Source organism: Narcine bancroftii, chromosome 11 (genome assembly GCF_036971445.1).
Source record: "Narcine bancroftii isolate sNarBan1 chromosome 11, sNarBan1.hap1, whole genome shotgun sequence".
Lineage (NCBI taxonomy): Eukaryota > Metazoa > Chordata > Chondrichthyes > Torpediniformes > Narcinidae > Narcine > Narcine bancroftii.
The window spans coordinates 38,054,467-38,079,423 of record NC_091479.1 but is presented as its reverse complement, the minus strand read 5'-3'; the positions used below and the strand labels follow the sequence as shown (position 1 = coordinate 38,079,423).

General features: G+C 46.8%; 1 protein-coding gene across 8 annotated transcripts in view; it reads left to right on the top strand.

Annotated features, from left to right (window-relative positions):
• The window catches only part of LOC138745728 (glycogen synthase kinase-3-like), a 66,165-nt gene extending 41,553 nt beyond the window's left edge, over nt 1-24,612 (top strand). For 3 of the 8 annotated variants that reach the window (XM_069902998.1, XM_069902999.1, XM_069903000.1), the window contains exons 3-5: nt 16,353-16,510; nt 23,133-23,211; nt 24,034-24,612. In XM_069902998.1, coding sequence (XP_069759099.1) covers nt 16,353-16,510; nt 23,133-23,211; nt 24,034-24,139 — 343 coding nt within the window. In that variant the 3' untranslated portion in view covers nt 24,140-24,612. Of the gene's footprint in view, nt 1-15,916; nt 16,106-16,352; nt 20,285-23,132; nt 23,212-24,033 lie in introns of those variants that run through there. The other 5 variants (XM_069903004.1, XM_069903002.1, XM_069903001.1 and 2 more) reach the window with 3 other exon arrangements.
• The last annotated feature ends 345 nt before the right edge of the window (nt 24,613-24,957 follow it).

Genomic DNA, 24,957 nt, shown 5'->3' with positions numbered 1-24,957 from the left:
GCCACATGTCAATCCACTCCTTTAGCTCATCCAGCTTCCTTACTACGCACCTCGCATTAAAATAAATATAACTCAGGTATCTCCTATATCCTACCTTCTGCATATCCTCCTCTCTACCATTCTAACAATTTTCACTGCAACATCTGTTTAACACTTCCTGCTTTTCCTCCCTCAAATTATTTAAACTTGTCTCTTTCCTTATCCTACCAACCCTCACCGTATCACTATCGCCCATTTCCTTTTTTCCCTACAGAGTTTGACACCACACCTCTGCCCACCATAGTCTGACTATCCCCTTCCTCAGTATTCAAGGTGGAGTACTGATTTCTGAAGATTACAGACTTGGGTGCTTGCACATGAATCTGACCCCTCCCTTTCCTCCTCCTAACGGTAACCCACTGACCCTCATCCCGTGAGCCCCTGTGCGACCATCTGCCTGTAGCTATTGTCTACAATAGCCTCATTCTCCCTAACCAGAGTAAGATCATCGAGCTGCAGCTCAAGTTCCTTGACCTGGTCCTTCAGGCCACACTCCTTGTCCATGATGGCCTCACTCTCCTTAACCAGAGGGAGGTCTGGATGTCTGTCTCTGGATTCTCTGCTCAGAGGACCACCCCACATTATCCATCAAGTCCTGGTCTCTCTGTGTCAGCAGGAATTCCGTGCTGACGACTACCTGATGGCTTTGTGGTCATAAATGTTTGTCTATGAAAACATTTCCACGAAGATGATGTGGCAAAGTCTAGCTGACTGGAACATTGCACCAATCTTTCAGAACACCTGAGACAGGTAGATCCTTGGTTCATAGCGGCACTCGGTGCCCTTGTACTTAGTTTCCATGCTCAGTCTGATGCAACCTCACACGATGAAGGCCACATTGGTTACGCCCTTAACCCCATTGTCATGGAATATATATTTGGGAGAATCTGGTAAAATTAGAGTAGGTTAAAAATATACAGCCTATTCCAGTGGAAAAACAGTCATTGATCCCATTCCCGAGCTAGAGAATGTCGGACAAAAGGCATGGGTGGCATCACCAGGTAGTGGCCCTCCTGTAAAAGGGGAAATAGTGACACCTGCCCAGGGTAACACTCGGGTAGCTATTGAGGGACAGGATGGTTTAGTTTGTGTCGGACTCTGGCCTTACCCTACCCTCAATTTGGTCTGTGTCGTCTGAGTCCAGCGTGCTCGTTGAATGAAGTGATAGGAGAAGGTATTCGGTTTCACAATCAGTTTATTACATAGTACAAGAATAAAACTTAACAGAGCTCTGATTCAGTCATTTGTTTCTTAAATCACCTTCTCGGTGAGCTATTCCCCAAGACTCACACCTACTGTCCAGTCTCTTCTGTTTATATACATCAACATTGTTACATTGACCAAGAGTTGGCTTTCTTTGATAGACTCCTTGCATAAGATTTATCTCAAGCAATTTCCTGCTCTGCAATTATCGATGATGTGGACCTCCTATCTTAATCCCCAAGGCCAGAACATCCTGTTGTTTTGATCAGAAGTCAATTCATACCCCAGATATTTCTAATTATTTCTTTGTTCTCGGCTGGCCATAGTCTTCTGTTCTAATCAACACCTCCCGTGTACCCTTATGACATCATTCCTACTAAATTGGTTTATCCATTTTATTTGTCTCTGACATTCTCAGTCATGGTAGTCTTATCGCTTATCCTTGCAATACACTTATCTTCCTGTCACTGGCCTGTTTCAGAATAAATCACTGTCCCTATGGTTCCTCCAACCTCATCCTGTCTAACTTCTCCTATCTGCTATCCTCTTACTCCCATGTGTGCTTTACAATGAGCAGTGTAACTTTGGGGATGAAAGTATTTTCTCTCTTTGTATTTGGAGGCAGCAAATTCTACACATACTATAATCAGCCAGTGGGCTGATAACGCCTCAAACCGTGCATCTTGGCGCCTCACAGTTTGGCGGGCAGCAACCTCCTTTGAAGAAGACCGCAGAGCCCACCTCACTGACAAAAGGCAAAGGAGGAAAAACCCAACACCCAACCCCAACCAACCAATTTTCCCCTGCAACCGCTGCAATCGTGTCTGCCTGTCCCGCATCGGACTTGTCAGCCACAAACGAGCCTGCAGCTGACGTGGACTTTTTACCCCCTCCATAAATCTTCGTCCGCGAAGCCAAGCCAAAGAAAAGAAGAATAATCAGCCAACTTTTCTACATACTGTGGCTGTTACTTAATTGCATTAATATTTCCCTTAAACAGTATAATTGAAGTAAATAGTAAATTGTTACATAGTAATGGATAATGAATATATAATGAATAGTACATAGGCATATTTTCCATGATTACTTAACCCCTTGGTTCCAACGGGGGAGACTGGCAGCGCGAGTCGGGGAGGGGAGGAGAGTCTTCATGATTTGGAACGGGGTTAGTTGAATTCCAGACACTAAAGCCAAGCCATCAGGGCCCTTGCTCGGTCTGCAGGCTTATGATGTTTCCACATTCTCTTTGACAAGCTTGTCGCACCGTCAGCTGTTTGTGGGCGGGAAGCCGTTTATGAATGGGCTGCGTCTGACAGCTGGTTTGTGTAACAGCAGGTCCTCGTGTTATTGTGCAGAGGACCAGGAGCTGGCTTTAGGGAAGAGGTGAGAATGGAGAGTTGTCTGGAATGTTGTGAGTTGTAGCTGACCTGTCTGTGTGAGTGTCCCAATACCCATTTCTTAGTCATTCACAGCAATCATTTAAAAGTCTGCTCTATCTTTCAGAATACAGTTATAATAACATCTTAACTCTTCTACCCAGCATATTCACTTCATATGCAGAGGGCATGAACTGCCAGACCTCAAGGTAAAAGCAGATAGGACACTTGCACTCTCGGTTTTTTGAAAGTGAACCTTCCATAATTTATTAACATTTTAGACCTATTATCCACTTTCGATGCAGAGATGATGGGCAGCGTAATGTTGATGTTGTCAGTTAAGCAACTGACTGGTGCACGAGGATGTTTTTCGGTCAGGGAATGGTCTATGAGTGACCGCAGCACATTCTGCAGGCCACTGCCACCCGGTTCAGGATCTTTCTAAGGAGGATCTGCCATGGTCTTCGAGGCAGATCCTCCTCCCACGCAATTCGAATGGGATGTTCTCTGGGGTGACAGTGACCTGAACTTCCCTCATCTTGTAGGAAGATGGTGAAATCTTGTTCCTCTGAGATCGTACTCATTCGATGAATGGTCCAATGTGATGGGAAGTAAATCGGTGTAATTCTTTGCGGCATCGTGATATGTGTTCAGCTAAGTCGTCAGGATATCCAAGAGTCGTGAAGTAGTCTGACAACTTGCCCACTGCACGATGTTTATAGAGTAAATGGCGATTGTGATGTCACTGAAACCAGCCAATTAAAACCCAAAGAAAATCTCCTTTTAAGGTGTAAAAGTTGCCTGATGTTGATCTATTATAATTTATATGATTATAAGTTGAGGAAACATCCCCCCCCAAAGAAAATCTCCTTTTAAGGTGTAAAAGCTGCCTGATGTTGATCTATTATAATTTATATGATTATAAGTTGAGGAAACCCCCCCCCCCAAAGAAAATCTCCTTTTCAGGTGTAAAAGCTGCCTGATGTTGATCTGTTATAATTTATATGATTATAAGTTGAGGAAACGCCCCCCCCCACAAAGAAAATCTCCTTTTAAGGTGTAAAAACTGCCTGACTTTACAGTTCTACATGACGAGTTACCAGACTTTGGACATGGTACAGATATTCAAAGATGATTCCTAGAACCATCTCACAATTCCAGCTCTGAAACAGGCAGCCTGGCCCTTCTCGTCCAGGCCCAACACTTTCTCTCTTTCTTAATATTTCATCTAAAATCACAGAATAGAACATGAATTACTCCATTCCAGTACATATTGTTACGGAGTCCAGAGGACCCCAAAACCCAGCAGCAATAGATAGGCACCACAGCACAGGGTTACTTCAAGAAAAGTAGTTGTTAATTATATTTGAAGAAGAAAACAGAATTAAATTGTAACTGATTCCTGTGAGAAACCCAGCTAAGTGAAGAAATCATTTCACAGAGTCAGTGGGTGAAGTGATAGAACCTTTTATTCAACGTTCTTGCAAGAGCGGGTGTCCTTCAGACAAGGCACATTCACTGATATATTTACTTTCATTTTTATGCATTTCTTTGTGTTCATAAACCACTCCTTTCTTAATTGAATTGGTCATTTAACTGAGGAACTGTTCATTTAACCTCTCAAATGCTGTTCCTCTCCTTGTCTTAAAGCCCGCCCTTGTTTACTTCTCCCATTCCCTGATTTTGTGACCCCAAACTCTTTATTTAGTCTTATCCTTATTTGGTCATATGCTTTGTCACAAGTTCCCATTCTTTCCAGTCTTTTAAATAGATCATTGTTGGGCGCTCTCATTATCCCCAATATGACTCGGACAAAGACTGAGGGGAACGATAGGCTTTATTGTACTAGAGACTGCTGGCCCGGGTCCAAGGCTAGGAAGGAGCGGGAAGGAGAGGGGACTCGACCTTTATGGCTGGGGTCACATGGGCAGGACTAAGGGAGGAGCCAAGTTAGAAGGACACCCGTAGAGAGGGGCAGCCAGCACATACAATCATATCACTACATTCACCCACCTTTAATAAAAATGGAACCCACCAGAACATAATCCACAAGCGGGGGTGACACCACAACCATAGTAACAGCTATAACACAACAGCAGCAGGACAAAACCCAGCAAACCAGGGGCGGGAAAAGCACTCCCCTCCCACCACCAACAGCTAGAGCAGAGGTGGCCGATCAGCGGCTCGTGAGCCACATGTGGCTCTTTTACTTTTAATATGCGACTCGCTGCCAGTCTTCTCCCCTCCCTCCTTGCCTGGCACTCATGCTGCTGTCTCTCCCCCCCACCTGATTCACACTGCCGGTATCCTCCCACGCACCCCCCCCTACCCGACTCACGCTGCTGGTCTCTCCCCCCCACAAGACGTATTGAGGGTTTGCATGGATGAGGTGCACCGCTTCAACCAGTGGGTCCGTCTTATGTCCCCTGACGTGCTTCCGAAGCAGAACCGGCTCTGGGGTGGTCAGCCAGGGAGGGATGGAGGAACCATTCGGTGATCTAGGAAAAGCAAAGAGGTGTTAATGCAGGGTTGTCATATTAGCGGTGCATAGTAAAGACCAGATGGCGTGGAGGGCTTTGGGCAAGACGTCCTACCAAGCGGGATACTGGCAAATCTTTAGATCTGAGGGCCAGGGCCATTGCCATCCAGACGGTGCTGTTCTCCCTTTCCACCTGGCCATTACCTCTGGGGTTAAAGCTGGTGATCCTGCTGGTGGCTGTGCCTCAGGCCAAAAAAGTACTGTTGCATTTCCTCACTCATGAACGAGGTCCCTCGGTCACTATGGATGTAGTCAGGGCACCCAAAAAGAGAGAAGATACTGCTCAGGGCCTTGATGACCATAGCTGAGGTCGTATCTGGGCAGGGGGTTGCAAAGTGGAACCTGGAGAAATTGTCCGCCACCGTCAGGATATAGGCGTTCCTATTTGTGGTCAGGAGGGGGCCCTTGAAATCGATACTGAGTCATTCGAAAGGGCGGGCGGTCTTGATGAGGTGTGCCTTTTCTGGTCGGTAGAACTGAGGTTTACACATGGCGCACATTTGTCAGTGTCTGGTCATGGACCAGTCATCCTCAACGGAGTACAGGAGGTTTCACGTTTTAATGAAATGATACAACCTCATGACTCCGGGGTGACATAGGTGGTCATGGAGGATCTGGAGATGGTCGAGATGCATGCTGGCGCACGTCTCTCGGGCTAGGGCATCCGAGGGGACATTGAGCTTACCCGGCTGGTACAAGATGTCATAGATGTAGGTGGACAATTCTATCCTTCACCTCAGAATCTTGTCAATCTTGATTTTACCCTGTTGTTTGGCACTGAAAATGAAGGCCACTGCCCTCTGGTCAGTCAACAAGTAAATCTTTTACCGGCCAGTTAGTGTCACCAGTGGCCACCACTTCAACGATCGCTTGAGACTCCTTCTTGACAGAGGAGTACCAGAGTTCGGGAGTTCGGGACTGTGCAGGGTGCGAGATAATCGGACTGCCTGTTTGGTTTAACATGACAGCCAGTGCGACATCGGAGGCATCGCTCTCCACTTGAAAGGGGACAGATTCATCCACGGCATGCATCGTGGCATTTGTGATGTATCCCTTAATTTGGTCAAAAGTAGCCTGGGCATCCGCCGACAATGGGAAGGTGTTTGTATGAATTAGGGGGTGGGCCTTATCGGCGAAGCTTATTGAGCATAATATGAAAATAGCTCTGGGCACCCCTTAAACGACTTCAGGGAGTTTGAGACAGGGAACTCCATGAGGGGTTGTATGCGGTCTGGGTTGGGGGCAATGACACTATGTACCATGATACATCCAAGAAGGGCCAGGCGCTGCGTGTTGAACACGCATTTGAAGGACTTGGCCATATGCATGAACTTTGCGAGATTCGCGTCGTGGTCCTGCTGGTCATGGCTGCAGATGGTGACATTGTCAAGGTAGGGGAACGTCGCTGTCTGTCCTCCACCATCTATTCCATCACTCTCTGAAAGGTAGAAGCACCGTTAGTAACCCCGAGACACACCCGCAGGAAGTGAAAGAGCTTTCCGTCTGCTTAAAGCCTGTATATATTTGATCAGCTGGACAGAGGGGGAGTTGATGGTAGGCTAACTTGAGGTCACTGTCGAAAAAATGCTGTACTAAACAACTTAATTGACCAAGTCGATGATACGGGGAAGCGGGAACGCATGCAACTGGGTGAAATGGTTGATGGTCTGAATATAATCAATTACCATCCAGGGCTTGACCGCACCTCTGACCACGAGGACCTGTGTCCTCCAGGAACTGGTGCTAGGGGCTATGATCCTCTCTGCCAGGAGTCATTTAACCTCAGCCCGGATGAACTACATGTCTTCCAAGCTATAGCATCTACTCTAGGTGGCCATTGTTTTACAATCCAGGGTGAGGTTCACGAACTGTGATGGAGGGCAGCACCCGTAGCATGGTGTGGTTGTAGTATGGTGCCGGAGACTGGGTACTGAGTCCGCAGGACGGTGCCGGTGGCTGCGTGCTAGGACCACAAGGCAGTGTCGGGCACTGATGGCTGTGGATGGTCAGCGATACTTAGGGTCTCCTGAATGCCATCATCACACTCCAGAACTGATTCTGAAAGTCAAGGCCCAGAAGGATCCGTGCGCTGAGGCGAGGCCAAATTAACAATATGAAATTGTTATAACACTCCCCCCCCCCCCCCCCACACCACCACCATAAGTGATGCTACACAATACCCCCAGATACTGGTCTGTTGGTCCCTTGCAACCATTGAAACCATCCTGGTCATGGGTCGGACTGGTAGGGAAAGTCTCTGGACCATGTCAGGGTACACGAAGCTTTCCGTGCTGCCGCTATTGAAAAGACCATTTGTTTTGTGCCCATTCAACTTGATCCACATCATGGAGTTTGAGATCGCGTGAGGACTGGCTTGATTCAGGGTGACTGATGCAGGATAGACATCCCTTCATCGATGTCATCAGCAGGGAGGCCTTCCCAAGATGGTGACCCCCATGTTGACCACGCAATGTTCGATGAAGAAGAAGACGGAAATGGAGTAGTGCTGGTCGGAAGTGATGTTGTCAGGGTGGTAGGCGGAGGTGCCGAGGTTGGGAGTGATGGCCAACAACATGGCGCTCCCCTTATCGCGCATGCGGTCAGCGCCAGAAGTTCCTCAGGAATGCACGCCGCACTGCTCCCGGACTGTAGTTGAGACCTGCAGACTTTCTGGTAATGGCCCCTCTTCCCATAGACTGAACATGTAGCTCACCCTCGTGGGGCAGAGGCATCACAAATGCTTGGACTGCTCACAGAAGTTGCATCTCAACGATGCTGACAGCGTGATTGCAGCCGTAGTCAGGTCGGTAGCGCCTGATGCATAGTCCCATGCGGAAGGCCCTTGTGGTGGAACATACGGAGATGGTTCCTTTCTGCCCGCGATCGACACCGTATGGCGCTGGGCTGAGTCTAAGGTTCTGATTGAGCCTTTTGAGTGGGAGCCAGTCCTCCTCGAGGAGTCGTTGCCAGATATAATCTGACCTCAAATCCCACACGTAGGTGTCTCAAATCAGTTCTTCCACGCATTGGGTCAGGGATATAGTGGTCATGAGTTTCCCCAGTCTTTTCCTTGTGTGACCAGGGACCAGACAAACTCCAGTGGATTCACCAGGCTGTTGCTTTCTGGACGTCAGCACGTAACGGGGGTATGCCACGTTCACTTTAGTCTTGTACAGCAGCTGTAGCTCAGACATTGCCTCGTTGTGAGTCGCACTGCCTTGGATTGTCAGGAAGGCCCACTGGCCGACTCGTGCCTGAGGATTTTTAACTTCTTCTTGTCGACGTTGACCACCTCAGCAGCAGCATCGAGGAAGTTACTGAAGCAGTTCATCCACTGCTCGAAGAGCACCAAAGCACCTCGGACTTGGGGGTCAACATCACCCCTCCCTCACATCACCCTTTCTGACCCACCAACTCTGCCTCCCCATCACCCCTCCCTACCCATCACCACCTCCCTCCCCATCACCCCTCCCTCCCCAACAACCCTCCCTACGCACCACCCCCTCCCTGCCCACCAACACCTCCCTACCCATTACCCCCTCCCTCTCCATTACCCCACAACTCCTTCCTACCCATCACCTCTTCCCTCACAAGTCGACCAAAAAGAAAAAAAAGGAAAAGGAGCTTATCAAAGAGAAATATAAATTCGAACCAATTGTCATGAAACCACGAATCTCCACCAGGATGAGCCATTGAGAGCTTCAGTTTTCCAACCAACCTCTTGTATATATGGCTCCATATTTTCCAAACCAAAGTGATATTTATCATGTAAATTATGTTATTTTTCCAGAGGAATACAAGATCTCATTTCGAGATCCCAGCTCTGAATCCCCAAATCCATCCCCCATCTCCGAATCATGGCTGCACATTTCCTTCAAACACCTGAAGTTGATCGTTAAAATTCAGTTTGAGACATTGTAAACCTTCATTTTCATCTCTATATTTCCCATCAAAATTAACATTGGATCCAATGGAAGTTTAACCTTAATATATTTCCTCCAAAAATACTTTAATTTATATCCCAAATGGTTGAACCTTAAGACACAGACAAGTCAAATGACAAAAAGAACCTATCTCTTTATCACATCTGAGACATAATTCTGAAGATATTAAATCTTTTTAATTTTTGAGGCATTAAAGAGAGTTGATGCAAACAATGATTTTGTACAAATCTGTAGGTAACATTAATAATTTGCGTTGTAGCCCTGGGAGTTGAAGCTCTGCCTTTTTAGAGGCTGGAAAGGTGCATTTTATACAGTTGGAGTTCCCGCCGTTAGATTGATTGGCTGACATCAGCCGCATGAATAACATAAGCAGGATTCATGCCCACGGGAAAATTCTTCCATACGAATCCCCTTCTTCCCCAGCCTGGTGTTGCTCTGTTAGCTGGGCAGCCTGGCCAGCCCCATTTTAGGGCTGCCTGACTTGTACTGCCCCAGCTTCCAACCACGCTGGTTCGTGATACGGGTGTCAAGTTAATGAGTTATGCCGCTGTTTGTTACTGTGCGTTGTGCCAGCCTGATTTCCGTGGTGGCGGTTCATGACCCACCCCGCCCCCTAAGAAACATTGCTACAGTTTCTAGTGTCCGTGGATGCAGTCCTCAATGCCTTTGGAGATCTGCCTCTGTGACGAGGTGCTGGCATCTCCACAGGTTGTGTCGGGTTCGCGTGTGTCAGCTTGAGCCTGTCTGTGGTGGAAACCTATGGTTTGCCACCAATGTCTAATTCGAAGATGGCTCTGTTGTTTGGGATGATTTGGAAGGGGTCTTCATAAGGCTTCTGTATTGGCCCTCTGTGCACGAACATGGACTCACAGTCTTTACGGACTTTGGAGATGTTGAAGTTGGCTTGCCTGTGTCTGGAGGGTGGGATCGGAGCCAGGTAACTGACCTGTGCACACAGGCTATCCAGGAAGGTGATTGTATCCTCCTGTTGTCTTCTGGACAGTGGGACAAAATACCCAGGGACCATGAGTGGTGCTCCGTTGACGAGCTCGGTGGAGGGTGTATGGAGGTCTTCTTCTGCAGTGCTGTATGAATGCTTAGCAGACCCCACAGAAGTTTGTCCACTCAGTTGGAGTCCTTGAGTCTGGTCCTAAGGGAAACCTTGAGGTGCCTGTGGAAGTGCTCCACCATCCCGTTGGACAGCGGGTGGTATGCTATCATTTGGTGTAGCTGAATGCCCCACTGGTTGGCATCATCACTCCACAGGCTGGGGGTGAATTGTGCTCCTATGTCAGAGGTTATGTGGTGTGGTAGTTCAAACCTTGGTACCCAGGACTAGAGGAGTGCTTTGGAGTAGGACCTAGTGGATGTGTCAGCCAGGGGATTGTTTCTGGCCACCGGGTGAAACGGTCAACCACCATGAACAGGCAGTGGAAAGCCTGTGAGATTGGTGAAGGCACCACTATGTCCACGTGGATGTGGTCAAACCTTCCTTCCATTGACTTGAAAGTCTGTGGGAGGACCTTGGTGTGTTGCTGTATCTTGTCTGTTTGGGACTGCGTGCACATCTTGGCCCACCCACTGGCTTGTTTCCACAATCCATGCCACACTGACTTCCTGGTCTTTAGCAAGACCGTAGTCCTGATTGATAGCTGCACCAGCCCGTGGATGGAGTTGACAACTTGTCACCTCCATGCCTTTGGGACGATGGGTCAAACCTGTCTGGCGGCCACATCACACAGGAGGTCAGTGTTACCTGTATCTTCTGGGATGTCCTGAAGCTGGAGCCCCGTGACGGCGGACCGTACTGAGGGATCTCGTCGTCTTGCTCCTGTGCCTTCTCCAGTGTCACGAAGTCCAGTCCATTAGCCAGACAGTAGATACTCTGCTTTGACAAGGCGTCCGTGACCATGTTGTCTTTTCCTGAGATGTGTCACATCAGTGGTGTACTCCGAGATGTAAAACAAGTGTCTCCATCGGGGTACCGACCAGGGATCGGAGATCTTAGCCAGGGTGAATGTCAGTGGCTTGAGGTCCGTGAAAGCCCTTCCCTTGAGAAAGTACCGGAAGTGGCAGATGGCTAAGTACAGCGCCAGTAGCTCTCTGTCGAAATCCTGAGGGCTGCAGATGCTTGCTGAAGAAAGCTAGCGGAAGCCAACTTTCTCCTTTCTGCTGCTCCAGAACTTCACCAATCGCTGTTCCTGAGGCATCGACTGTGAGGGCTGTGGGTGCGTTTGGCCTGGGTAGACTGGAGCGTAGTTTCCACAAATACTCGTGCAGAGTCATCCCAGGTCAAGTCCTTTGCTAGGGTGAAAATTGGGCATATGACTCGAGCAGCTGCAGCGATTAACCTGTGAGAAAACTTGACCATCCCCACAAACTCCTGTAGTCCTCTGGTCGTTCTGGGGCTCGGGAATTTGCGGATGGCCTCCACCTTGCTGGGTAGTGGTGTGGCCCCGTCTTTGGTAATCCTGTGACCCAGGAAGTCAATCTTGCTCAGTCTGAACTGGCATTTGGCCAGGTTGATTGTAAGGCCCAACTCACGTAGGTGATTGTAGAGTCTACTATGAACAAACCCACACACTCTGACTTTACTGTGGCTGGAAAGGCTCCTTTTATACAGTTGGAATTCTCGCCGTTGGTTTGATTGGCTGAAATCAGCCGCATGATTAACGTAAATGGGATTCCCGCCCATGGGAATATTCTTGCATTCTTGCCTTCTTCCCCAACCTGATCTTGCTTTGGTAATGGGCAGTCTGGCCAGCCCCATTCTAGGGCTGCGTGTCTTGTACTGCCCGAGCCTCCAACCACGCTGGTTTGCGATCCTGGGGATCATGTTAGTGAGTTTTCTGAGTGGCAGGCGGTGACCAGTGGGGTGCCACAGGGATCTGTACTGGGACCCCAGCTGTTCACAATTTACATTAATGATCTGGATGAGGGGATTGGATGTAATATCTCCAAATTTGCAGATGAAACTAAGCTAGGAGGGGTTGTGTGGATGGAAGAGGGGGTCAGGAAGCTCCAGTGTGATTTTGATAAATTGAGGGACTGGGCAGATACATGGCAAATGCACGACAATGTGGATAAATGTGAGGTTATCTACTTTGGTAATACAAACCGGAGGGCAGATTACTATTTGAATTGCAATAGATTAAGAGATGGGGAAGTGCAGAGAGACCTAGGGGTACTTGTACACCAGTCTTTGAAGGCGAGCATGCAGATACAGCAGGCGGTTAAAAAGGCAAATGGTATGTTGGCCTTCATATCAAGAGGGTTTGAGTACAGGAACAAGGATACCTTACTGCAGCTGTACAGGGCCTTGGTGAGACCACACCTGGAGTATTGTGTGCAGTTTTGGTCACCTTATCTAAGGAAGGATGTTCTTGCAATAGAGGGAGTGCAGAGGCGATTCACCAGGCTGATACCTGGAATGGCAGGAATGACTTGTGAGGAAAGATTGCGCAAATTGGGATTGTACTCGCTGGAGTTTAGAAGATTGAGAGGGGATCTCATAGAGACATATAAAATTCTGGCAGGACTGGACAGAATGGATGCAGATGGGATGTTTCCAATGGTGGTGGAGTCCAGAACCCGGGGCCATGGTTTGAGGATAATAGGCAAACCATTTAGGACCGAGATGAGGAGGAATTTCTTTACCCAGAGGGTGGTGAATCTGTGGAATTCATTGCCACAGAGGGCAGTAGAGGCAGGTTCATTAAATATATTTAAGAGGGAGTTAGATCTATTTCTTCAGTATAAGGGTATTAAAGGTTACGGAGAGAAGGCGGGGACGGGGTACTGAACTTTAAGATCAGCCATGATCTCGTTGAATGGCGGAGCAGGCTCGAAGGGCCGAATGACCTACTCCTGCTCCTATCTTCTATGATTCTATGCCACTGTTTATTTCCGCACGTTGTGCCGGCCCGATCTCCGCAGTCGTGGGATTATCTTTACGTAACATTTTCCAATCATTTTGATCTATTTTTCTGCCTAAAACATTTTCCCACTTTCATCTTGATTTATGCAATTGTGTGTGAGAGTCTGTGAGACCATGTGTGAGTGCATGTGCATGTGTACATGTGTTTGTGCACGAGTTCATGAGGATGGAGGCGTAGGTGCATGTGTGTGTGACTGCACGCCTGTGTGTGTATCTGTTCATTTGTGTGTGCACATGAATGTGTGTGTGCATGTTTGTATGAAGGTATATGTGTGCATGCACTCGTGTGTGTGTGTACATCAATCTGCATGCCTGTGTGTGAGTGTGTGCAGGAGTGGGTGAGTGTGTATGCGTGTATGCATGTATACATCTGTATGATTGTGTGTGTGTTTGTGTGTGCGCATTTATGCCTTCACATGTGTGTGTGTTATGGAGAGGCAGTGTCCATCACCAGGTGGCGCTGCTGCACTCATGTTCAGAGGACACACTACCTGCCAATCAAGGTCACCCAGGTGACCCTTGCATTTGGCCTACCTAAATCACCAGGAGCTGCAGTGCAGGCAGTCCAGCCAGACTTAACCCTGACCTTTACCCAATTGGCCCACCTAAATCACCAGGAGCTTCAGTGCAGGCAGCCCGGCCAGACTCACGCCTCACCTTCACCCAATTGGCCCACCTAAATCACCAGGAGCTGCAATGCAGGCAGCCCGGCCAGACTCAGACTCAGCCTTGACCTTCACCCAAATGGCCCAGGTGTATCACCTCGACTGGCCCCTGCTGAGCCCCTGCACTTAGCTTTGAGCCATTGACCACAGCAGCCAATGGGGCCCAGCCTGCCCTGAGTGACTGGCCCTCCCAGTACTGCCCCCAGAATTTATAAGGACCATGTGCCCCTTTGGTCGGCCTCTTTCGAGTCCTCGTCGCTCATAAGTAGCACCTTCCACACTGGGTTGGGGTGAGACTCGAGGTCAGGTAGCAAGAGCCGTGTCTGTACCAGTCAAGGAGTGGGGGTTCGTAGTATAACCTTGATCCTGACTGTTGAATGTGTACGTTCATGTAATTTCCCCCAGTCTCTGTCAGTTTTTCCCTTGTTATTGGAAGTGTATATTTACCCCCTGCGTACTGTGTGTGTTGAGGTTTGTCCTGCTTCCATCCCGGAAATAAATGTGTGCTTTGTACCTTTGCTTTGGTCTGGTTCTCAACCTGTGGGACCCACATGAACCTGACAACAATGGAAGAGGGAAGCAAAGTATTTTATCAATAAATGGAGAATCAAATCACGAGAAAAAAAGACAGATATATCCGTTCAGAACATGGCAAGAAATTAATGTAGGGAAAAAAGGTAGGGATCTCAAGAAAAGTACCAATGTGTCAAAATATGAACAAAGGCAATAGAATATTAAATTTGTGTTATGACAGAGGTATAAGATATTTTGAAGATTGCAACACGGAAGAAATTCTTCAAACAATTAAACACAAATTTGGAGTGGCCAATGGGACCTTCTTCTATTTTCTCCCGCTTAGATTGTTCTTAAGAGAAAGATGGGGACCAACATTGACCCCACCTAAAATTAGTTAAATGGAACAAAGAGTCTGGATAGGGAATACACCCAAATTTATCAATGAAATGTACGATGCTCTCCAGAGAGAAAATTTAAAACCAGGATAGCAGAGTTCACAGGAAAAAGATGGGAGTCGGACTTGGATTTGACGATTTCAGAAAGAAGCTGGTCAGATTGGTGTAAGGACAGCACGACATCAATTAGAAAAGCAGGATATGGACTGGTTCAGTCTAATATTTTACACCAATTTTATCTTACCCCAGAGAAATGACCTAAACATCAGAAATGTGTTTCAGATGTGGGAAGGAGTTTTTCTAGACATCAAATATAATATGGGGAAAAGGATTTATATAAATTGAAACAAAGGTAGAAAGCAGATTGAAATATACAAATTCAAGAATAGGGTCAAGATTGTGTCAAGGGAGTTACAAATATGATTAATGCCAGATATAAAAATAAAAATCTCCACATCAATTCTGCTATACTCCATATAAATTAAATGGACTTATCTCCAATTATTCCGAGAAATGTTTTCAATGTAATCAGGTGATCGAGACTTTTTTTTCCATTCGGTTTGGAGCTGTGTAAAAGTGGAAGAATTTTGGAAGGATTTCAGTAAATTATAAGGACAAATTATGAAGATTAAAATACAAAAGGACGTGAGAATATTTGTGCTTGGTCATATATATGAAGCAGATACAAAACTGAAGTTAGATAAACATCAAACATAGCAGTGAAGCAATGTGCAGCACTAACGTGGAGAGCAGAGAGTTTTGTAACGAGGGATGGGACAATGAAATGCAAAACGGTGTCACGTTAAAAAAAAGACTTCTGGTTGAAGGAATCAGATCGGGAATGGTACATGGATATGGAGAATAAAAGTCCATCCACATCCTCCACATCACCCACTCTTTTTAGTTCATGGTTAAGAATTATTAGCTAGAAAATCAAATAACTCTGGGAATAATACCTACTGTATTATTCTTTGGGGAGGAGGAGGGAGGGTGTGGGGAGAAAATAGACCAAAGGTTTTGGATCATTTTGTATTCTGTTGTTATATGATATTCTCTTTATTGAGTTAACGCTTGAATTGATGTAAATGATAAACAAAAAAAGATGTGGGACTGAGACAGGAACCTTTTGACGGGCCACATGGACGTGGGTGAAGGTGAGGCCATTTTGGCAAGACATCACCGAAAAATTAATCGGGATAACAGGAGTGGCTTTCACAGGCAGCCCAGAGTGCTATCTACTAGGTAATGTTATGGATGTCAGCAACAAATTGAACAAATATACAATCTCATTGATAAAAATAGCATTGGCTGGAGCAAAAAAAAGTGGTGCGATCACTTGGATGTCGGACTCCCCTCTACTTATCGCAGAATGGACGGCAGAAATGGACAGCTGGAAACACATGGAAACATCACATCTAACGTAAAGAACAAATATGACACTTTTGTAAAGATCTGGCAGCCAGACCTGGACCACATTGGGGCCCAAAAAAGAAAAAGGACAATAAATGCAACTATTAAATTTATTTAAGCATGGTTTCCCCAATTGGATACTATATATTTTAAAGATATATAAACTTTGATGGTGAGCGGATTCATTTGTTTGGAAGGAGGGAGGGAGGGAGGGACCATTTGGCTTTTGTTTATTGTTTGTAAGAAAAAGTTTCATATATTATGATATTGAAACATTTATTAAGTATATTTTTGAAAATATTCATAAATAAATATGTTCGTCCCCCAGGGCTGAAGCGGCCCCTGGTGGTCAAGGAGGTCCTGCGCACCCCATAGCTGCCTGGAGATGGGGATGTACGCCCAGATGGCGTCGTCCTGGGCTGAAGGATGCAGCGTGCGACAGCCGATGGTGGACACAGGCATGGAGAGCATCGGCAGAGCGGCCTGGTAATCACCTGTGTTGACTACGTCATTCTCATCATTGTCGGGAGCCCTCCGTGTCGTCCACTGCCTGACCCAATCTGGTGTCAGCACGTGGGGGCCCGCTGTGTGGCTGTCCTCCTTCCCCACTCATGTTCATTGTGCCGGGAGAAGTGACGTCATTGCAGATGGTGGCATCGACGCCATTACATCAGCCAGAAGTGACGTCACACCATGAGCTGGAAATGACGTCGCTGTAGTTGTCGCCGAGCGGCACTGTCAGGGGCGGGGTCTGGTCCAGGTGCTCAGGGCACACATGGCAATCGTCGCTGGCGTAGCCGGATGCTGCACCTTTGTAGTCAGGGAAGGCAGAAGTTGTAACAGGGAGGTCATAGAGGGCCGCTGAGCTGCCGGCTGGTTTTAAGAGCACCTGCCGCAGCGACATTCTCCTCCCCAGCTCGGTCTAGGGCTGCAGCTGTAGTGTGAGAAGGCCATGAGGGAGCCTGGGGGAACCTGGAATCAAAGGCTTCGAGGTGCAGGGCTGAGGTTTCCAGGGTTCGGACCACTTCCACTGTCTTAGTTAGGGTGTAGATATTATCTTCCAGCGGCTTCTGCTGGATGGCCCTTGAGTGTAGCCCTCAGACGAAGGGGTCCCGGATCAGCCTTCCCTGGGTTCAATCAGACACGGTCAGGCAAATTCTCGCATGTGTCCCAGGTAAGACTCAGCCATCTCCCTGGGTTGCTGGGCTTGGGAGCTGAGGAGGTATCTTGCACAGACCGCATTCATGGGGGGCTTGTACAAGTTCTTGAGAGTGTCCATTGTGCTCTTGTACGTGGAGCAGCCTTTGGTGCCTGGAAGTCATGGGGACCCAGCTTTGACCGGAGTAGGTCCAGCCTCTTCCGATCTGAGTCCAGGATGCCGCCTGTGTGTGCCTCCATGATTGCCTTGACCGCGTGCTGCCAGATCTCGAAGCATGTCTGGGCTTCTGGGACGACTTCAAGGCTCCCTGCACTCAGGAGTTTTTCCATGGCAGCCATGGGAAAATTTTGTGGATTAAATTGTGGTGCGCTGTTAGCCAGAATCAGACACACACAAGACTGCACAACAAGCTTTAAATCACAAAGACTTCCACAGAGCCAGGCTGGCTGTAGCTGTAGTAACTCTGAGTGAGCTTTGGGAAGCTGGCGCAGGCTTATATCCCATAGGGTAATTGACACCCGATTGGGTGGGGCTTGATCCATTCAGGCCGACTGATTGACAGCCGGCCAGGTGTTGTCCAGTCCCCTTACAGGTACAGAAGATTCCCCCTGCAGTAGGCCGGTGGTGTACCTCCACAAATTCCCATCCAAGCAAACCTTCATCAAAATCTCCTCATGAGGGTCACATGATGTAGTGAAGTGAGACGGACGCTGGCCCAGGGGCTCTCCAAACACATACATTTTACATCTTTTAAACACCCTCAACCCCACTTATGGTCAGACAGCTGCAGTATGGACCACAGACCAAAGTCGAAGCAACTAGATTCAGCTATTGAGCAAATTCCAACATCTGTGGAGAAAACTATTCTTGGGGCTGGCTGCCAAGAAAAAGGAGTCCAAATACTTACAAATAAAGAAGGAAAGAACTTGGATCAGCAGAATGACATAAAAAGTAAATCTGAAAGCAAACACGGTAAGGAATAGAAATGGAAACCTCCAGAATAGATCGAGGTGTCTCATGGTGATGAAAATGGCGGGGTCACTTCGAGGCCTGCTGGTGAAGTCAGTGGCCAGTTCACCCTACAGAAAAAAAACCTGCAAATTGATATTGCCTTTCTATAAGAAATCCATCTTCCCACACAGGAGCATAAGAAACTGAGGAAAGAATCGGTAGGACAGGCATCATCGTCATTCTTTCACTCCAAGGCCAGGGCGATCAATAACAACACTTTGAGAGACGATGATTGATCCACAAGGCTGAGATGTATTAGTTGATGGTCAGATTTACTCAGAATCCTGGATACTTTTAAATTTCCCTCCACCTAACAGTGATGATTCTTTATTCAGGATATTTTTCTCAGGGTATCGGGGGAACGACAAAATATACTTGGAGGGGTGACTTTAGTTTTTGCTGGATCCTGTTCTGGACAAGTCAACCTCGACAATATCCCGAATAAAAGCAGCCAAAACTACCTTGGCTTTTCTGAAAGATTGAAATTTGATATAGATGTGTGGAGGCCAATCCCCCCATTATTCCTCGACTCGGATTGGCCTTTCTTTGTTATCAACACAGCAAATTCGGAGAACATTCGTGCGAATACTTATCTTGAACCTTTGACCCTGTCTATCTTGATGCCAGAAAAAAAACAACTAATTCACAGAGATGGCCTTTGAACCCCACCCATCTTCAAAAACCAGATTTTGGGAAGGATATTAGTGACCAGATAAAGTTATTCTGCGAGTCGAACTGTGCCTCCTCGCCCACTTGTTTTGTATATTATGGGGACAAACAATATCACATACAAAAGGGATGAAGAAGAAATACATGTCAGAAATAGAAGAGCTGGAAACAAATTTGGAAATTGGAAAAGGTGTTCCACAGTTTGGTTCCATAGAATTCACACACTTAATAATGAAACAAATCAAATACAAATACATCTGGCATCGTTAAAAGAAAGAAGAAAGAAATCTCCCCATAGACCACCCCCATTGCCCCCTCCATCCCCTTGCTAAAAGGAAAAGAAGAAAAATGAGTACAAGGGACCACCAACGGGAGCATTGATTACTTTATTGTCCCTTTTCATAAACTGAGGCCTAAAGGAGAAAGGGAATATTCACACCCACCCTTTGTAAATATGGGCTCCACATTCTTCCATAATATATGGTTGTTGCCTCCCGCTAACCGGGACGCAACCCAGTACACAAGATGCCTGACGAACCCGGTGACTGCGAAGATCACGCGGGAACCAACAAACTTCATCCCAGGTGACATCCTGCACAGCGGGAAGCAATGAGCAATGGCGGGAACACCCACCAATCCTAGGCCAGTGCTGCCGTCTCTTAAAAGTCCTGTCGTCAGCAGCGGGAGGGTATACAAGAGATTCCTGTTCAACAAACCATTCTTCGACTTTGACTTCTTGGGTGTGTATCGTTCATTCCACACTTCACGGTAACTGTGAAGACTTTCACCATTGAACACCTCAAGCCACCACATCTGGACATTAGCAAACTGGTCTCCACTCAGCCCCAACAATGCAGATATAGGTGACCAAAAGCAGCGAACAGTGCTCCAATCACTGGTTCTGGGGTGGTGGGGGATCATGTTAACTGGGATGCCACCCTGTACACAAGATGGCCGATGAATGTGGTGACCACGCAGAGTCAATGGGGACCAACAACGTTCGTCCCAGGGGCGAACCCACACAGCAGGAATCAACAAGGATGGGAACACTGACCAATTGGAGGCCGACACGGATGTGACAACACTCTAGTTGACAGTAGCGGGGAGAGAATAGAAGTAGAGCTGCCAGTGTAATAAAGGAGTCTTTGACTTTGATTTCTTGAGTGTGTGTCCTTCTTTCCACCCTTCACAGTAGCGCGCATGCTCCAATTAAACATCAAATGGTCTTCCTCATTTACATCGGGAGTCACATGTATGGTTTCCTTACCTAAAGCGTGAGAAGTGCAGCAAAGATCGTCAGACTTGTTTCTGGTTTGTTTTAAGCGGGTGATAGGAGGAAAGTTTGAATATGGATCTCTTTGTCGTTGGGAACGAGGGAGATGACCTGACAACATTATGAGAGGACACGGTAGCTTGGATCGAGAGAGGATAATGCAAAGAAGCCGAACACCAAGTGTCACAATTTCCCAATAACCGATCGGCTGCTTGGACTTGAAGAAATGTCTTCAATGAAAATGTAATATCATTGGAATTCTCTTCCCTGTTGAAGGTTCATTTGAAATTGGGATCCATGGACTTGTGATGAGTTTATTGCCATATCCATTCGTAGCGGGATAATATGCATCAAACTTAGATGCAGATACTTTGAAAAAAGTAACAGGCATTAAATTGTAAGTGGTAATAAATATGAAGGAAAAGATTGATAATAAATAGTCTCCCTTGCAGTTGGGGTACAATGTATTCCTTGAGATCAGAGGAATCTTGGAGCCAGGACAAAGTGATCCCGTGTTTCCCAAGGATTTGATTGAGTTGTTGGGGTAGTTGTAAGTTGATGGGCCAAATGGTTTGCTGCCCCTTCCTCTGGCTCTGCTTTCTGTCTTGCGATGCTGATTGGGTGCGTCTGTGTGTTCGCTCGCTCGCTGATTGGTTGCATCAATTGTGCGAGCCAATGGGTTGATTCGGTGAGGCTGCTATTGGATTGGACGCTGAGTCAGGTTGGATTGATGGGCGGGTTCGCGGGTTGATTGGCTCTTGCTGTGAGGAGGCGGGACGTTGGCGGCAGCATCGCCTGATCGGAGTCTGTCGCGTCGCCGCGAGCGCAAAATGGAAGAAGTTAGTGGCGGCGTCGGGACCTTCCTCAGCCACACGGTCCTGCAGCCCGCCAGGCCCCAGAGCCGAGGCGTCGGTGCAGGGCCTGATGGTGCCGACAGGGCGAGGCTGGGAGCTGCCCAGAGGGAGGGGGTGGGCAAGGGGGTAAGAAGGAGATTGGCGCATGCGTGGTGGGTTCGCGACTTGGTGTTCGGTTCGACCATGTGCGGCTGATACGCATGTGCCAACGGACGGCCAATGAGTGAACCTTTTGCGCAAGGACCAACCGAGGACTCGCGCATGTGCACTGAAATTAAGATGGCTGCCCCCAGCCCATGGACCCCCAGACACTGAGTCACAAAGTCAATCCACACATTTTGGGTTTGACGTGTCCTGTGTCTCTGTTCTCATTTGTCAAATCATTTGATTTTAAAAATAGGCTCTAAGACTTCAGATCTCCTCGCACGCGGTCAAAACCTTGACTTGCGACCATCGTGGACCCACCCTCCCCCGACGTGGTACTACGGTCGCAGGTCGGGGAGGACCTGTCGGGGTCATTGAGTCGCTTAGGAAGGGATGGAAAACCAATCCAATGTTCTTTGCTTCCCAATGCTCATAGAATGTGTCTGATTCCATTCCTTTTTCCTGTTGTAGCATCACATTCTTCATAAAGTTAGATGTTATTTTTTAAAGTTGTGTCACCTGAACAATAATGCTCCAACCCTTCTGATCCTGACGTACCATGTGTCTAAAATGTCATGTTTCTCAGTTACGTCCGAATGCCTTGAAAAATATAGGGACTTTGGTGTTAACAATACAGAGTAAGAGAGAGCGCTGCTCAGGGAGCTGAAGAAGGAATTCGTCCATCGTTATTGAATGAAGATCTACCAGGACCAATGCCTGAAGAGGGTGCACAAAATCAGTGAACAAGTGCGGACTCGAAAGGCCAACATGGCCTGTTTCCGCTCTGTAAATAGTTATATGGTTATATTTCACCAATCCTTTTGAATTTATGATCTCTTGAATTTCTGGTCATGTTTTCTATTTAGGTTGGTGTATCTTGCAGACCTGTTTGGTTGCAGCAAGTAAGAAGTTATCACCTTGTAGCATCCGCTGTGGAAGTGCTACCACATACTGTTTTAAACTCCCCATGTGTGCTCGCTGGCCCACCCACTTCTGGTGACGTACTTCCCGACTTCCAGCTTTATGTCATTGTGTCGTGTTGTCACTCTCCAGCTGGCTGCCGCTACGTGGAAGTGTAGGGCTCCTCAGCCCATACATGGTGCTAGGAGTGGGCTCCTTCTCATCAGTGAAGGGGAGTCCGTGCCATCTTGGACTATCCGAGTGTGGCAGTGATTTGACCTCTTTTTGCTCACCTGGTCTCTTGGCGCACCATAATCTCAGCGTTTATAAGGGGGAAATTCTTTCAATGTTTCATTCAACTTTATTACAGAATTCTTCCTAGATTATCTGTGTAACATTGAATGTTATGGGTTTTCATGAACAGGGATCATGATTTTACTCATAATTTGGTGAGCCAATGGATGGGACATTTTTTACTAATGCCCCATGGGAATCCAAATAAAAATGAAGTGACAAAATTAGGAAGGTTTGTTGACCCTTGTTTTTAAGCAGGACGTCAGGATGATTTTCATCTTGCTTGCTGAATTAAAATGTGATTTGTCAGTTCTTAATGGCAGCTGCCATATTGGCATTGCAAGGAGAGATGGGAAATGGATCAGGTCCTTGGTGGTCCCAGTAATGCAACGTAGAAAGATGTCATGGGGCTGAATGTGGTTTAGGGAGGGAGAGGGTATTAATTTTTGGGAAACGTATGTGACCAGCCACCTATCAATATTTCCCTCAAATAGAAACTCCTGCTGGTAGAAGCCATTTCCTATTTTAAACAGGCCCAATGTCATTACCCAAGCAGATATTGTTTCGAGCCCAAAGGATCCCAAAACCAGTAGCAATAGACATTCACCCAGACAAGTGGTTTTTAAAACAAGTTATTTTTAATCAAATTTAAACATGAAAATAGAATGAAATTTTAATTTAACTCTATACTTAACTAACCCAAATTAACCCCCTTCTAATTCTTAGTGCACATGTTTGTAATGTGTATAAATTTAAGAAAAGTTCTTTGGTTCACATTTCAATCTCACTTCTCCTTCTTCCAAGTTCTCTGGATGCATGGAAATCTTCTGCTGTGCACAGAATTGAACATGTACAAACTTCACCAGGTTTTGGTGCTTGAAAGGTAAATGTTTACCAATCAGGACGGTTCTTGTAGGGTTTTTAGAGAGAGATTTGTTGTTCCAGGATTTCCAAAACTGAGGTACCACCATTATTCACCTCAATGTCTCGCTGATGAAACTTGCCCCGTCAGGGTTTTCCAGATGGTAACTTCTTTCTTCTCGCTACCACAGAGTTCATTGCTCACAACAGAACTAATTTCTTCTGCTCAAGCTGCTATATAAACAAAACCCAGGAGTGATTTTCCTCAAAGCACCCCGCAGAAAGGTACTTTAAGTCATCCGGCTCCATTTCCAAACAATGGTCATTCATTTTATGAATGTGAATAACATTCTCCAGAGATCTTCAATATTTCTTCAGTCTTTCAAATAAGATCTGTTTTAAAATGTGTGTGTGTATTTATGTAACCTACACTCAATCTTACCAAAATCCCAAATATTACCAACTTCTCCAAATATATTTATCCATTACAATAACATAAAGAGCATTTAAGAGACTCTTCGACAGGCATACATGGGTGAAAGAAAAACAGGGTTGAAGCGGGCGCACAGTACGGTATTACGAACTGCCACCGTCAGTGCACAGACTTATCTCACACATCGTGGGCTAACAGTGCTGGGAGGCAAAGTACAGTGAGTGGATCAGATGAAGGCCCCTGCCTAAAGGCGTGGGGCACTCATGGCTCGTAGCCTTAACCTGCTGATCCTGTGGACCGGAAGGTATTCACTAACGAGCTAATTTACAGGCAGGGAACAAAAGGTCTGTGTATGTCTGCAATAAAGCAGTATTGAGTTGACTACCTTTGTATGTGTTTGCCTTTATTTAGTAGCATCTACCTTCTTGGGACCTTCCCAAGATCGTGTTATATGGCGAGCTCTCCACTGGCCACCGTGACAGAGGAGCACCAAAGAAAAGGTACAAGGACTGCCTAAAGAAATCTCTTGGTGCCTGCCACATTGACCACCGCCAGTGGGCTGATATCACCTCAAACCGTGCATCTTGGCGCCTCACAGTTTGACGGGCAGCAACCTCCTTTGAAGAAGACCGCAGAGCCCATCTCACTGACAAAAGGCAAAGGAGGAAAAACCTAACACCCAACCCCAACCAACCAATTTTCCCCTGCAGCCGCTGCAACCGTGTCTGCCTGTCCCGCATCGGACTTGTCAGCCACAAACGAGCCTGCAGCTGACGTGGACTTTTTACCCCCTCCATAAATCTTCGTCCGCAAAGCCAAGCAAAAGAAAAGAAGTAGCATCTACCATAGTAGCTGCTACAGTGTATTATTCTTTTGTTAGGAATATCTAGATCAACACAACATCGTGGGCCAAAGGGCTTGTACCGTGCTGTAATATTCTGTTATTTCTGTTATTGCTTGACTTTGAATATCTGTTGTAAGCTGTGTGAGACTTCAATAATGTAGCAAATGTGCACCTCAACATTGCGGTCAGGAGTTTGTATCTCCTGGTTGACTTGAGCTTTTCTCATTTTTACTCAATGCTTTATAGTTCTGGTCAGTAAGAAAAGAAATATTGTGCATGTTGAGTATGTCATTATGATTGAAAGTAACACTGGAAAAGAGTCAGTAACACCAAGGTAAATAGCACCCTGTAGTGGCTGGTGCAGTTTCCTGATGGGCAGAAGTTATCTCTCAGTGGCTACAGTGATGTGAAAATGTGGGTAAATTATTTTGCATATGATTTATACATGGAAAAATTAGTTGTTGTTTGTTCCAGTTTCAGGTAGGTGTGGT